Source organism: Nicotiana attenuata, chromosome 7 (assembly GCF_001879085.1).
Source record: "Nicotiana attenuata strain UT chromosome 7, NIATTr2, whole genome shotgun sequence".
Taxonomy (NCBI): domain Eukaryota; kingdom Viridiplantae; phylum Streptophyta; class Magnoliopsida; order Solanales; family Solanaceae; genus Nicotiana; species Nicotiana attenuata.
Window position 1 is genome coordinate 47,567,541 of NC_031995.1, and position 16,739 is coordinate 47,584,279.

Below are 16,739 nucleotides of genomic sequence, written 5' to 3' on the forward strand. Positions count from 1 at the left end.
CAAGCTCGTAAGCAACCTCCCCAACTCGCCTCAACACCTCAAATGGGCCAATGAATCTTGGGCTCAACTTGCCCTTCTTCCAAAACCTCATAATACCCTTCATTGGCGAGACATTCAAGAGGACCTTCTCGCCAACCATGAATGACACATCACGCGCCTTCTGATCCGCATAGCTCTTCTGTCTGGACCGAGCTGTGTGAAGCCTTTCCTGAATCAACTTCACCTTATTCAAGGCATCTTTTACCAAGTCTGTACCGTACAACTTAGCTTCCCCGGGCTCAAACCACCCGATCAGAGAACGACATCGCCGACCGTATAAAGCCTCATATGGGGCCATCTCAATGCTGGACTGATAGCTATTGTTGTAAGCAAATTCGGCCAAAGGAAGGAACTGATTCCACTGTCCTCCAAAGTCAATCACACATGCCCTAAGCATGTCCTCCAGAATCTGAACCGTCCTCTCTGACTGCCCGTCGGTCTGAGGGTGAAATGTTGTACTGAGCTCCACGCGGGTCCCTAACTCACTCTGAACGGCTCTCCAGAAATGGAAGTGAACTGAGGGCCCCTATATGATATGATGGAAATAGGCACACCGTGCAACCGGTCTGAGCCAACCTCTCTGAAGAGTAAGTAGTCACAATCGGAATAATGTGTGCCGACTTGGTCAACCTGTCGACAATGACCCACACCGCATCAAACTTCTACAAGGTCCGGGGCAATCCCACTACGAAGTCCATAGTGATGCGCTCCCACTTCCACTCAGGAATGGGCATCTGCTGAAGTAGGCCGCCTGCCTCTGGTGCTCATACTTGACCTGCTGGCAATTCAAACACTTCGCCACATACTCCACTATGTCCTTCTTCATCCGTCGCCACCAATAATGCTACCTCAAGTCACGATACATCTTCGTAGAACCTGGGTGTATAGAATACCTCGAACTATGTGCCTCCACTAGAATCCTCTCCCTCAAGCCATCGATATTAGGAACAGATAGACGACCCTGGAGTCACAGGACACCATCCTCGCCAATAGAAACCTTCTTGGTACTAACCTGTAGCACCATCTCTCTAAGAACTTCCAAGTGCGGATCATCGAACTGCCCGTCCTTGATCTCCTCCAGTAATAAAGACTGGGCAATAACACATGCAAGGACTCGGCTGGGCTCCAAAATATCTAACCTTACGAGTCTGTTAGCCAAGGACTGAATGTCCAAGGCTAGTGGCCTCTCCTCTACTGGAATGAATGTAAAGCTATCCATACTCTTTGCTTTTCTACTTAAGGCATCCGCAACCACATTCGCCTTGCCCGGATGATAAAGAATGGTGATGTCATAATCCTTCAGTAACTCAAGCCACCTACGCTGCCTCAAATTGAGATCCCTCTGCTTGAACAGATGTTGTAAGCTGCGATGATCAGTATAAACCTCACACGACGCCCCATACAGATAATGCCTCCATATCTTAAGAGCATGGACAATCGCCGCCAACTCCAGATCGTGCACAGGATAATTTTTCTCATGAATCTTCAGCCGACGGGAGGCATATGAAATAACTCGCCCCTCCTACATCAATACACAACCCAAGCCAACGCGTGAAGCGTCGCAATATACCGTATACATCCCTGAATCGGAAGGCAACACAAGAACTGGTGCTGTAGTCAAGGCTGTCTTGAGCTTCTGAAATCTCGCCTCACAATCATTGGACCAATGGAAAGAAGCACCCTTCTGGGTCAATCTAGTCAGAGGTGATGCAATAGATGAAAAGCCCTGCACGAATCGCCTGTAATAGCCTGCTAACCCCAGGAAGCTCCTGATCTCGATCACTGAAGTAGGACGTGGCCAACTTTGAACTGCCTCAATCTTCTTGAGATCCACCTTAATACCCTCTCCTGACACAATATGCCCCAAGAATGCCACCGACTCTAGCCAGAACTCACACTTGGAGAACTTAGCATACATCTTCTGCTCTCTCAAGGTCTGAAGCACTATCCTCAAATGCTGCTCGTGCTCCCCTAGGCTGCGGGAGTATATCAAGATGTCGTCAATGAAGACGATCACAAAGGAATAAATATAATGCCTGAACACTCTATTCATCAAGTCCATAAATGATGGTGGGGCATTAGTCAAGCCGAAGGACATGACTAGGAACTCGTAATGGCCATATCTCGTCCGAAATGCGGTGTTCGGAACATCCGAGTCTCGAATCTTCAATTGATGATACCCTGACCTCAAGCCAATTTTTGAGAACACCCTAGCACCCTACAAACTGATCGAACAAATCATCAATGCGCGGCAGCGGGTACTTATTCTTGAGGGTAGCCTTGTTCAACTAGCGGTAGTCAATGCACATCCGCATAGTCCCATCCTTCTTCTTCACGAATAACACTGGTGTGCCCCAAGGTGAAACACTGGGTCTAACAAACCCCTTTTCCAACAACTCCTCAAGCTGCTCCTTCAATTCCTTCAACTCCTTCGGAGCCATACGGTACGGTGGAATAGATATAGGTTGGGTGCCTGGAGCCAAGTCAATACAGAAGTCAATATCACGATCCGGTGGCATGCTAGGAAGGTCAGAAGGAAACACATCAGCGAATTTCCGGACTACTGGAACTGAATCAATCGTCAGAGACTCTGCGGTGGTGTCCCGAACATAAGCTAGATAAGCCAAACACCCCTTCTCGACCATATGTCGATCCTTCAGGAAGGAGACAACCCGACTGGATGTATCAACTGTGGAACCCCTCCACTCTAACCCTGACAACCCTGGCATCGCTAATGTGACAGTCTTGGCATGGCAATCAAGGACGGCGTGGTATGGAGATAACCAATCCATGCCCAGAATGACCTCAAAATAAATCATATCAAGCAACATGAGATCTGCTCTTGTCTCTAAACCATAGAAGGTGACCACACAGGACCGGTAGACCCGATCCACAACTATAAAATCGCCCACAGGAGTGGACACATGAATAGGAGTGCCCAAGGGCTCAAGAGCAATAACCAGAAAACGAGCAAACAGGGATGACACATATGAATAGGTGGACCCTGGGTCAAATAATACCAAAGCCTCTCTACCGCAGACAGAAATAATACTTGTGATAACGGCATCTAAGGCCAATGCATCTGGTCTGGCCGGAAGAGCATAGAATCCGGCTGGAGCGCCGGTTGGCTGGCCTCCACCCGACTGAGCAGTAGCTGCCTGACCTCTCCTTGTCTGGCCTCCACCTCTAGGATGGCCCCTACTAGTCTGCCCCCCACCTCTAGGTGGCGGGGCAGCCGGTGCTGAAATCATAGGCAGCTGACCCTGCAGTACTGCCTTGCCCCGAAGTCTAGGACAGTATCTCCTCATATGACCAAGGTCTCCGCACTCGAAACAACCCCGCGGTGCGGCGACCTGCTGCCCAGATGGGTGACCCTGATGGCCTGTAGATCCACTGGAAGAAGCTTGAATAGCTGGTGGTCGGTATGAACTCTCCGGCATAGCACTGAAATACGAATCAGAAGAACCCTGAGGACCTGGATACCCACCGGAGGAACCCTGAACCGCTGGTGGCCGGCAAGAAATGTCTGGTGTGGCACTGAAATAGGGGCGCGCCGGAGCACCTCGAGCAGGTGGTGGTGCTGAATATGGGGGACTGCTGGGCTGTCCCCTCCCAAACTGACCTCTACCCCTATCAGGGGAACCTCTGAACTCTCCGGAGAATCTAGCCCTCTTATCCTGCTGCATCTACTCCCTACGCCTCAGACGGTAGCCCTCAATCCTCCGAGAAATCTCTACCACTAACTGATAAGGAGTCCCCATCTCCACCTATCGGGCCATGTTGGCCCTGATGCCAGGATGCAACCCTGCGACAAACCTCTGCACCCTCTCTGTGTCAGTAGGAAGTATCATCAATGCATGGCGGGATAACTCAGAAAACCTCGCCTCACAATCGGTCACGGACATCTCTGACCCTGCTCAAGCTGCTCGAACTGATACCGCAGCTCTGCCCTCTCAGAGGGTGGAATGTACCTGTCTAGAAATAAATGCGTGAACTGGCCCCAAGTGATAGGAGAAGAACCTGCGGGCCTGCCAAGAACATAAGACTGCCACCACCTACGGGCCCTTCCCTCTAACTGAAAAGTGGTGAAGTCCACCCTATGCGACTCCAATATCATCATGTTGTGCAGTCTGTCCCTGCACCTATAAATGAAATCCTGAGCATCCTCATGGCGCTCACCCCCGAAGACAGGAGGGTGAAGTCTAGTCCATCTATCCAACAGCTTTTGCGGGTCACCATCCGCAGTTGGTCTGGGCCCGGGCACCACTACAGCAACTGGCTGAGCCCCATCCGCGGGTAGTGCACACGAAGTCTGATACACTACAGCTGCATGACCATGAGCTTGAGCAGTAGGGGTCTGTGCTCCCCCTCCTACCTGTTATGTAGCTAGATCCGCTGGAAATAAACCAGCCTGAGTCATGGTGTCCATGAATCGTAGCATGCGGCCCATGAACTCCTGAAAACCCGGTGCCATCATGAAGTCCGCCAGGGTAGGCTCAGCTGCGGGCACCTCGCCCTGCTCCTCAATAGTAGGATCTCCCGCCGGATCCGCTGGTAGTGCTACTGAGACAGCTCTAGGACGCCCTTGCCCCCTGCCTTGGGCCGGTGCCCACCCTCGGACTCTTCCTCGACTTCTAGCAACGGGGGGAGCAACGCCTCCCGGGTCGGGAACATCTGTCGTGCGAGTCCTCACCATCTGTGAGAGAATAGAAGGAAGAAATTTAGTGTACCATCCACTACACGATAGGAAATGAATAAAGGGTAGTTTCCTAATACCCTATAGCCTCTCAAAGATAAATACAGACGTCTCCGTACCGATCCGCGAGACTCTATTAGGTCTGCCCATGACTCGTTAGACCTACTTGAACCTAGTGCTCTGATACCATATAGTCACGACCCAATTTCACCTCATGTCGTAATGGCGCCCAACACCGTTGTCTGGCAAGCCAACGCGGAATTTTTTATTGAGTTCTTATTTTTACTTACCACAAGCAGTTGCAACACTTGTCTTAATTTGCACAATTTAAAACATATGATAATAAGCAATATTCAGTAATAGTTATACAACCCCAAAAGAACTGTCTACTAAGTGTGTGCCAAGACCTGGTGTCACAAGCTATGGGCAACTAGTAGAATATACAAAATAATAGATCTATCCTACTATTTGAAACAGAATAGACAGCCAAAAATATAAGAGAAACTCCATCAGCTTTTGATCGACACAGGAAGAGAAAGCAGCCCGCCGTGGAAGTCTCGATCTAAGATCAGTGATGCGCACCGGTCTAATAGCCATATGTACCTGCCTCAAATCCTGTACAATTAAGTACAGAAGCGTAGTATGAGTACATAAACAATATGTACCCAGAAAGTATCCCGTCTAATCTCGAAAAAGTAGAGACGAGAGGTCGACTTGATACCTACAAAGGTCAAATAATATGATACGATGTTATACTAAGAATCAAGGTCACAATTATATAACAGTTGCAATAAGAATTTCTAAGTCATGAAGTTCTAATGTCACGGTTAACCAATTACAATTCGAACCGTTTAACAGGCAAGTCGTCTATAATAATCCACATAGATATCATGCGCACATTATGCCGAGGTCGACGGCCCGATCCAACAGAAAAGAAACTGTGCACTTCCAGAGGGTTGAATGGTGCGAACCGTAGATGCATCTATTTCTACCGAGGCGATCGGCCCGATCCACAAATAACAATTAGCAACAGGAACATACAAGAAGGCGCATTTATACTTAATTAAACTCATACAAGTGTTCAACAATACCTATGTTCATTTCCAATTCTCTAGCATATCCTAAATGATCACATTAGCAAGAAGACATACAACACTTACAAATATAGCATGATACGGTTCCTAAACTACCCGGACAATTAACATGATAGTATCTACGCATGGACTCTCGTCACCTAGTGCGTACATAGCCCCCGCATTTAGTGTCAAATTATACAATTATTACTCCTATGGGGACAATTCCCTCTTACAAGGTTAGAAAGGAGACTCACCTTGCTCCAAAGTGCACTTCCAATACCAAGAACGACCCCGAACTCTCAATTTGGAGCCGAACGATCCAAAACTAGTTAAATGGCGTAAGAACTAGTCAATACAAGCTCACAAGATGGCATTCTAACTATTAAAGCAATTTCTCAACCTCAAACACAAGTTTCCTAAAATTCGCCCCGGGCCCACGTGCCCGGATTCCAAAATTTTTCAAAGAGAGTTATTCTTTGTAACCTAAGGATCAATAATATATGATTTCTACTTCGTTTCATAACCAAATTTGTGGAAAAATCTAAGTTTTATCAAAACCCTAGGTTTTGTTCTAACCCCTTGATTTTACCCTAATCTTAGTGTGTAATCTACCTAAGACACAAGTATTAAACTAGGAATAAGTAGGATAAACTTACCTCAAATGCTAGGTGGAAGTCTTCTCTCAAAAGCTCCCAAAATCGCCCAATGGAGGAGTGAAAAATGGCAAAAATCACTTGGAGCCCGAAATAAATGAAGCTCACTGCTTCAGCGATTTTTGCATCTACTGTTAGGGGACCGCATCTCCGGTCCCTCTTCTACGATAAGGGGGTCGCATCTACGAAATTGGCCTAGTGGGCTGGGACCGCTTCTGCGGTCTTCGGGCCGCTTCTGCGGTTTAGCCTGGCCAGCCTTAGGCCGCATCTGCGAGGCCTCGACCGCTTCTGCGGTATCGCACCTTCTGTTGACCAACCGCAGGTGTGGTTATGACAGCAGCTGAAGCTTCAGCACTTCTCAAATTTTTCAACTTCACTCGAGCCTCGTCGGATTGACGCTCGGGGCTCCCGGTCCCCGCCCGAACATACCTAAAAGTCTGGAATCATGAAACGCACTTGCTCGAACCTTCGGATAACCCGAAACAACGCTAAATCTCCTAAAAATGTTCAACAACATTCATTGGTGAAGGTAAGAATTTAGTAATTTCAACAATAGTTTTTGTAAGGCCCCGGAAATTTTCGCTAAGTAATTTAGGATTTCGTGGTGTCACGTAGGCTCATTATAATATTTTTATGTGCTATTAACATGGTGTACATCCATTGGATTTGGTAAATATGTGTATAAGTCTTATGATAAGTAATTTGGGGTCCAAGGAAAGGCCAAAGTCTAAGAAAAATTGGAAAAGTCCATAATAGGCAAAAATTCCCAACGATCTTGCACTAGTCTCTACTTTGAACAAGCACATCTCAATATGTATAATGTTTTATGTGATGAATAACCTGTCAAATAAAAGGTCTTTGAGTCTACTTTCCAACGCTTCAAACCGTTCGTCATTTGGACATTCCTACGCAAAGTTATGATCAAATTACCAAAGGCCGGAAAATGCTATCTTGTGTCAAATCTGCGACCGCATTCCTGTCGCATTGTTGACTCTGCGGTCTCATTTCTGTCGCAGACTGGGCCAGTGTAGCCCAGTTTTGGGCGTCGATTTTGCGTTGCATTATGCGGCCAGCATTCGCGTTCTGCGGTCTATTCTGCTATAGCAGAATTGACATCGGAGGGTTAATTTTCTAATTTTTATAACCCGACCCCGTTTCAATATATAGCCTTTGGGGCTTCATTTGGGGTCATTTCTACTGATTTTAGAGAGAGGTGAGAGCATTTTAGAGAGAGAAGGAGGAACCCAACATTTAAATCATCCAAACCTTGCATCAATATTGAAGAATCAAAGAACCCAATCACAAGTTCTTCATCTAAGAGGTAAGATTCTATACCCTAGGTTTTAATTTCGAGTTTGGAGTATAAGATGGGGTATTGAGGTATGATTATTGGGTGTAATGCTATTATGTATACATACATGTACAACTCAGGTTTATGGGAAGATTGCTTAACATAAATAAGTAAGGATTGGGTTAGGGAATGAAGAAAATTTTGGAAAGGGGATTTGAAATCAAGGTGCTCAACTAGTATTTGATAAAATGCTCAAATGAGCTAGAATTATGAATATCTTCCTAATTTGTGTTCAATTTTGCTATGTCCCAAAATAGATTGAAGTTGCTAGAATTTCCGGAATATCGTAGTAATTAAAGGAAAGCTCAAGAAAGGTATATATGGATAAGTTTAACTCTTGTAGAATCCCCCTTGTTGTGATGAGCATACGGTATGTGTACCTTGTATGAGAATATGTGAACTGATTGCCTTAGTTGATTTCCATACCACCAAGTTATATGTGATTGTGAGAAGTGATTTGATGTGCCTATCTTGTTATGTGCAAAGTTTGTAAAAGCTTGAAGATGTCGACATGGAAGTATGTGTTTACTTATGTGAACTATTTGTGAATTCTTATGATTTATGTGCCTTGAACGTTGTTGGTTAAGTCTTACGATATGATGGTGCAAGTAAATGGAAACAAACCAAATGTGGGTGTGTGATTATGAAAGTGTTACGTGGTAAGAACTGAGAAACAAATGATGGAAGGAAATCGTAAATGATGCACTTGGAACAACTGTGGTAATAACATATTTGGCTTGTTGTGGGTAATTATTGTGGTGACATAAATTGCATATGAGTTGTTGAATATGATGAAGTGGTATTGATGGCTACGGAAATTCTTGTGAATTGTTGTGGTTGTTCTTTGAGAATTGTTGTTGTTGTTCTTGTGAATTGTTGTTGTTGTGTGTTGTTTGTGAATTGTGATTGTTCGGTGGGATCGGGTTGCACGCCGCAACACGAAGTAATAAGGTGTGGGTTGTGGTGATAAGGGTAGCCGAGGTAATAAGGGTGGCCGAGGTAATAAGGGTGGAAAGTGATCGAAATCACTATTGAAATGAAAGTATGAGAAATTTGTGAAATCATTGATGTGATAATGTTGAAGGGGAAAAGGAGAGATTGTAAAACTTGTTTGGCTTTGATTGTTTCTTTCACGTGAATTTGATCGTTGATTCTATTGATGTCTGTTACTTATGTGTGTTATTTGATTTTACTTGGGGTGAAGTTTGTTTATACATACCAGTACAATTCAAATGTACTGACGTCCCTTTTGTCGGGGCGCTACATTCGTGTTATGATTGTAGGTGGTTCTATAGCAGGTACTCCAGTCCACCGATAGTAGCACCTCCTCCACTTTCCATCAGCTGTATTGGTGAGCCCCTTTCCTCTCGGGGCCCTGCGTGGCTCAGGCCGCTTTCCTTCCCGGAGTCTTATTTTGGTATTTGTGTAAGGTATAGCCGGAGCCTTGTTGCCGGCATTTCCATATTATTCTTTAGTTGTAGTTAGAGGCTCCGTAGACAGGTTGTGGGTAGTGTCGGGCATGGGAATTTTAAATAGAAATGTTGATGTTTGGCAATGATGTATAAAACATGTAATACCTTTAATATGGTGAATGAAGTTGCTAATGAAAATGAAATGGAAATCGTTAGTAATGTGTTTATAGAATTTGATTAATGAAGTCCATCTCCAATTTATTCATGAGTTAGTTTGGGGTAGAATGAGATCTAACATGCTTGCTCGGTCGGGTTTACTTGGTTGAGCGCCGGTCGCGCTCCTCGGATTTTGGGGCGTGACAGTTTTTTTATTTGTTTTAATTCTTAAAAGGCTCCATAATCTGTGTTTTTTGTGGTTTGTAGATATTTTATCTACATTGTGAAGATTAGTTGTAATTTTCTGAATATGTTTAAACTTGTAGATATATTGTTAAAAAATTGTTGTTATTTTGTTTTTGTTTTTAACTGTATTATGTAGTTGTAGATATATTATAGATATATTGTATGACAAATGTAGATATGTTGTTTTTTAGATTAGAGCAGTGTATTAATAAGAGATTATTTGTTTTTTTGTGCAGAATCGCCATTTTTTGCACCTCATAATTTTAATTATGGGTTCCTTAGGTTTCAGACATTATCCGACCCCAGTGTTCCTAGCCAAATTAAAGAGTTATTGTCTCCAAATGGTTTAAAGCTTTTCAAGAAGACATGTTTTGGTTATTTGCTGTCAATTCTCAAAATATGTATGCAAAACCAAGCTATTCATTTTCTAATGAAGTATGAATTGAATGCATCTGGTGCTTCCTATTTTTCAACTGAGTTAAAGGGTCAGAGGTTGAATTTTGGCTTGAGAGAGTTTGCGCTAATAACTGGTCTTAGATATTTTACCAAAGCGACATACTTTGGTTACACTCCGGATTATGACAGTAAGATAATGAGGAGTTATTTTCCAAACAAGGAAAAAGTGGAGATGTCATACCTAAAACAGATTGTAACCAACAAAAGGTGGGTAAATGATGAGGACGCAGTCAAGTTATGTATTCTATATCTCATAGAATTCTTCATCTGTCCTTCAGACAAAGACAATGTTGGGTTGGTAGACCATTTTAGGTTTTATTTGGTGGACTCTGGGCAGTATGCGACATACGCATGGGGTATTAAGTCTTACAAACAGTTGATTGAATCAGTTAGGCACAGGCTCAATCCTTTTGTTCATTCTTATCTCATTCGAGGATTCGCACTAGCTATGCAAGTATGGTTGTATGAGTGTTGCTCTACCGTCAACACTGATATAGCTATAAGAGTTGCTAATTCAATCCCTCGCATACTTAACTGGTCAGCTAGTAAGGACAAGATATGGTTAGCTGCAATTGAAGATAGAATGATCAAACCTGAATGGATCAAGGTAAATGGTTTTTATTTATGAATATATAATTTAATACAAATTATCTACAATTTGTATACATATTCTGTTTAGTCAAGCTATTTTTTTTTCATTCAGTTCACCAACATAACTGAAGCAACTGAAGAGCTTTCTATGATGTCTTTGCCTGATAAAGTTGAGTACATACTTGAAGAAGTTCAACACATTTCTGAGGATCCGAAAGTTGATGCTCCTCCATTGGAACCCAAAGAGTCAATTGGAAAAGAGGACAAAGTCTATTCTTAACAAATTAGAAACTTAAAAAAACGGTCTTAGAGAAGGTAACATGTATACATAAAATTGCTATCTAGTTCTTTAATGTATGTAAGCTAATGTTTGAGACTAACTCTCTATATTTTTAATTGTAGGTTGATTTAGATCTTGAATCTTTCAGGAAAGATGTCTTTGAAGAACTAGGTAGCCTTCGAGAGCTACTAAATGAGTCAATCAAGGATGTTTTGCAGGTGATAAATAGTTGAAACGATAACATTGATGCCAAGGTAATATTTATCAGTTTATTCATTTAACAAAACTATTTCTGTCACCTCTAAGTTATATTGTTATTCATAAAATAGATATCCTAACTAATATAAAACTTTCAGTTTGCTGGGAGTTCTACAAAAAATGCTGACCACCCAAAAGAAAAGAACAATCAACAATTTCAGTGCACTAGTGGAGAACCAGTGCATGCCAGCAGCAGCAAAACAGGTATATACAAAATACATACATTTTATCTACAAATTATCTACAAGTTGTCTACACCATATATACAACATGTCTACAATATATCTTCAAAATATCTACATTAAATTTACAACATATCTACCATATATATACAATTAAATACAGTATATTTACAAAGATCTACAGATTTATGTAGATCTCTATAATATACCTACATATCTCCTAAAACTGTCAAGGAACTACTATCCATTATAATTCAAATTCTTTAATGAAAAAACAGGGCATGTGAATGACATGGAAAATAATGAGAATCTTCCAGCACGTGTTGATTTATATTCCCCTTTTGAAGGTGCAGTTGATGAAGAAAATGCAGGTATGAAATTTTATTCAGAAATTTTTGCTTTCTGTTTCAATTTTTTTTACAATTCTATTAAGCTAGATATACTAAATGTAGCAGTGAGGGAAGATATGCATGCACAATCTCCAATTCACGGAGTCACAGTAACAATTCAAGGAGAACAAAAGAATGAGGAAGATGTTAATGTAGGTGAAGAAGCCGAGTATGTAAATGTAGGTGATTCGGACGACTCCATAGGTGAGAAGAAGGAGGTTACACTTGATGATTTTGAGCTGCCAGATAACTTCTCCCAATTGGTTAAGTTCGGCGAGCCAAACCAAGATGAAACAACACCTGTGCATCAAGGTAGAACAATGTAGCCTGGAAAGCATGCCCGATCACCATTTCTCCCTTTATACAGTTCTGGTGGAAGCACTTCGGTTCGACTCAAATTTTTCACCTGAAGCACCCATTTACTAGTGTTATTGGTCAAGATGTTGATCCCGAGTTGTTGGAAGAATTCAATAAGTGGTTATACCTTGGTACCGACACAGCTTCAAAGAGGTTAGTTTACATAATTTGACCCTTTGATTCCAGTATTCATCTTTTAGATATCTACTCATTCAGCAAATTTATTTTAATTTCTATTTGTTTAAATAGGAGGAAGGCTCTGTATTCTATAAAGGATAACCAAATTAAGCCATGATTTGATCTTGGAGTGGAAAAGGTTGATAAGAAAGAGTGGTTCTATAGTTTGGCACACCCCGGACAAGTCATCAAGCACTTCGGTAAACTCATACTCAAAATATGTAGTTATTTTGTTGAACTTTTTTTTATTTGTATCTATAACACTGTTATAGTGCCATCTCCAATATATGTAGTTATTGTGTAGATATATTGGAGATATTATGTATAAATGCTTAATAAAAAACTGAATTGTAGGTATATTGTAGATGTTTTGAAGATAATTTGTATTAATCCTTAATAACAAACGGAATTGTACTTAGTTTGTATATATATATATATATATTGTAGATAATTTGTAATAATGATTAAAAACAAATAAAATTGTAGTTTTCTCTGTGGATATTCTGTAGATAATTTATAATACTGATTTTAAACAAATGTAATTGTAGTTATTTTGTAGACTTTTTCTAGATATTTACCAAAAAGAATAACATAAATGCAATCTATTTTTGTTGCAGCACATTGATGTTATAATTTACTACTTGAGGAAAAGAAGAAAGTATGGGCCACACAAGAAGATAAGGTTTACTACCATTGATTGTATGTTCAAGACTAGAATTGAACAAATTTATAATAAGTTCATCAATTCTCCTCAAGAAAAGAAGTTTGTTGTTGTCAACCCCAGGACGTCGTAGCAGAATACAAATTGGGGTACAAATTACTCGCAAATGTTGCATGGGATCAAGTTGATTATGTGATCATGCCCGTCAACATTGTAGAAAAATTCCACTGGTTGTTGGTTGTTTTTGACATTGCCGATAGGGTTCTTTATGTGTATGATTCTATGGTCTCTCACATAATCACCCTATTGCTGAATTTGTAGTCTCCAAGTTGTCTGTTATGATCCCCCTTTACTTGTCATGCACCGATTTTTATGGCAAGCGTTCAGACATCAACTTCAAGAACACAAAGGCGTACATTGAAAAAGCTGTTACCGACCCTATTGACATTCAGTGGATCGTCGGAGAGATTCCACAGCAAAAAGAAGGATCATTGTATGAAAAATCTTATTTCTTTCTATCTATTTAACATTTTTTGGTTCATTGTTTGCTAAATATTGACACTTTTTTTATTTTTGCAGCGACTGTGGTGTATATGTTGCTGCCTTTGCAGAGTATGTCAGCATTGGAGACCTAGTAGTTCCTGCGGATGACCTTTCTGATATTGATCAATATCGTAGATGCTATGGAGCACTATTGTGGGACTACGCTAGGATAAAGCAAGAGAATGGTACAATTAGTGAAAGTGAGGTGACTGGCAGATTAGCAACGAAAAAAGGTGCACCAGTTCTGAACGAGAAAACACAAGTCTTGAGGAAGAAGAATTAGTTGTAATTTTTTGTATGGAACATGTAGTTAAATTGTTTAGTTGCAGCTAGTTTTGTAGGAAGATAGTAGACAAGTTTATGAACAAGATTGTTGAAGTTTAATTGTAGCAGATTTAGTGCCACAATTATTTTACCCTTTGTTTTTTTTATTTTATCCAGTATACTAGTTCGAACAATGGGGAAACATTCTGTTATTTTTATATTCACTTGTTGAAAGTAAACAGTACTTGATCTAATTATTGTTACTGGTTAACTCCTTTTCAACTTAATTATTATGTAGTTACTCTGTCAACTCTAGATTATGTAGTTATTTTGTAGTTTTTTTGTAGATAAATTGTAATGATCATTAACAAATATCGATGGGTGCTAGAGATAATAAAACAATTGTATTATATATATAGAAACTATTCACAAACCAATCAAGCTATGAAAGTATTAACTCAATAAAGAATACTAATTAAACAAAACAATTTCAAACTAACTACATTAAGAGTTGAAGGTGCCTCAACTATTACACATCAAATATAATTCTCCTGAACTCATCAACAATTTTTATGAAAAAATCAGTTTACTACATAAAATTTTATTTCTTTTTGGGAGCATTCTTGCAAGATCTTTTTTTATGCCCTTCTACTCCGCAGTTGCCACATGAAACCTTGTACTTCTTTGAATTTACTTCATCATATGTTTTGTATCTTTGTTTTTGAGGTCTTCCTGGCTGTCTTTTCCCACCTGAAGGTGGATTTACAACTTCTTCAGTTATATGTTGTGGCACATTCCATTTGCTTTCATCAGGTAAAGGATTTACTGGTATTTCATAAGTACGCAAGAGGCTCTCCCTTGTGTAATAAGGAGAGCAATATTGTTCATAAGACTCATCCCTGTGCCTTAAAGCAACCAAAGCATGTGGACAAGGAAGTTCATCAAGCTGTAATTGCCCACAACTACATCTCTTGTTTTCAAGACAAACAATATAGCGCCTGAAACCATCTAGTACTGTATGGATGTAATCTGTTGAAGCCCTCCCCTACAATTACATTACAAACAAAAAACAATTCATATACAATCAGAATACAAAATCTACAAAATATCTACATTGTCTTTTAATAATTTATTTTGATGCAATAAATGGTCAGATCTTACTCTATGCTTGTGCGACAATGTTCTGTTGTCATCCAACTCTTCGTTGTATTTAAACCCAAGGTATGTGAATGTACCCTTTGCTTTCAATAACTTTTCTTTAGTCCAACGTTCAAGAAGAGTCCTCATATACTCTAATAGTTCTACTATCGGCAGCTCTCTTGCATCTTTTGTTACAACATTCAACGACTCTACAATGTTTGATGTCATAGTCCAAGTTCTGTTCACCGTAGCATGTACTCGAGACCATCTATGATAGCCAATATCGTATAAGTATGCTTTAACACGCGGGTCAATCTCTTCAATCTTTGACATCCTTTCATTAAATTCATCAAGCGTGTATGATCGTGCCGTGGCAAAGTACAATTCGCTTAACTTTAGATGACCCTTGTTGAACTTTGCCCTTATATTTGTCCAAATATGCCACATGCAAGAATAATGTGGCATGCCTGGATAAACAATAGATGTTGCCTTCAAGATACTCTCATTCAGATCCGAAACAACACACATATTTTGTTTTTCACCATATGCATGTTTGAATTGCTCAAAAAACATTTTCCATGATGCGTCATTTTCGGAATCAACAACAGCATATGCCAATGGTAATATGGTACCTACAATATGTGGCAAAAAGCAATTAATTGTATGCATGAAAAATGCAGAGGAAGACATATACATACAAACTACAACTTTACAATAATATATCTACAATAAATTTACAAGTTCTACAAAAAATAGACAAGCTACAATATATCTGTAATATATCTACAATACCTACTGCATCCATTATACTAGTTGTTAGCATTATTCCTTTGTATGTTGACTTTAAGAAGGTCCCATCAACTACTACAACTGGCCTACAATATTCTCAACCACTGATTGACGTACAAATATGTCACAACCCCAGTTCACCCTCCATGAACATGTCGTGATGGCACCTAGTTCCTACAACTAGGTAAGCCTAACAGTGCGGAATAATTAATTAAAACTGAACATATGGAAATAACAACTGTATATAAGGCCACTCGGCCTAAACAACTCAAAAATATGCGAAAGTCTACAACTAAATCCCAAAACCCGGAAACTCACGGGAAACACAGGCTAATAGAATGTAGTGATCTGCTCTACACCAGAATGTCTAACAACATGAAAGGAAAGAAAGAAACTATCTACTAAAGCAAGAATAGAGTAGAGACTCCTGGTCTGCGGACGTAGCAGATATACCTCAAGTCTCAGCTAGAACTCTCCACCACGAGGATGATACACCTGCGAGGAAGTACCTGGATCTGCACATGAAAAACATGCGCAGGAAGGGCATGAGTACACCACAGCGGTACTCAGTAAGTGCCAAGCCTAACCTCGGTTGGGTAGTGACGAGGAAGGTCAGGGCCCTACTGAGATAACATAATAAATAATGAGATAACAGAAACAGTTTAAATAAAGTCTACAATGAGAATTCTAAACCAGGTAAATAAGGAAGAACAGTAATAGAAAGCAAGGTACAATACAAGGAAAACTGAACTCAACAAGGAATAATAGCCGGGGATCTCTTGGTATCCTCATCATATACACTAGGGATCTCTTGGTATCCCGAGGATCTCTTGGTATCCTCATCATACACACTAGGGATCTCTTGGTATCCCGAGGATCTCTTGGTATCCTCATCATATACACTAGGGATCTCTTGGTATCCCGAGGATCTCTTGGTATCCTCATCATACACACTAGGGATCTCTCGGTATCCCGAGGATCTCTTGGTATCCTCATCATACACACTAGGGATCTCTTGGTATC

The 16,739-nt window shown here is 40.8% G+C and overlaps 1 protein-coding gene across 1 annotated transcript; it reads right to left on the reverse strand.

Annotated features, from left to right (window-relative positions):
• Positions 14,389 to 15,732, reverse strand: LOC109230027. Its single transcript, XM_019395566.1, has 3 exons — positions 15,720 to 15,732; positions 14,949 to 15,559; positions 14,389 to 14,832 (listed from the first exon to the last, which is right to left on the reverse strand). Exons 1-3 carry the CDS (start codon positions 15,730 to 15,732, stop codon positions 14,389 to 14,391), a joined length of 1,068 nt encoding a protein of 355 aa, XP_019251111.1.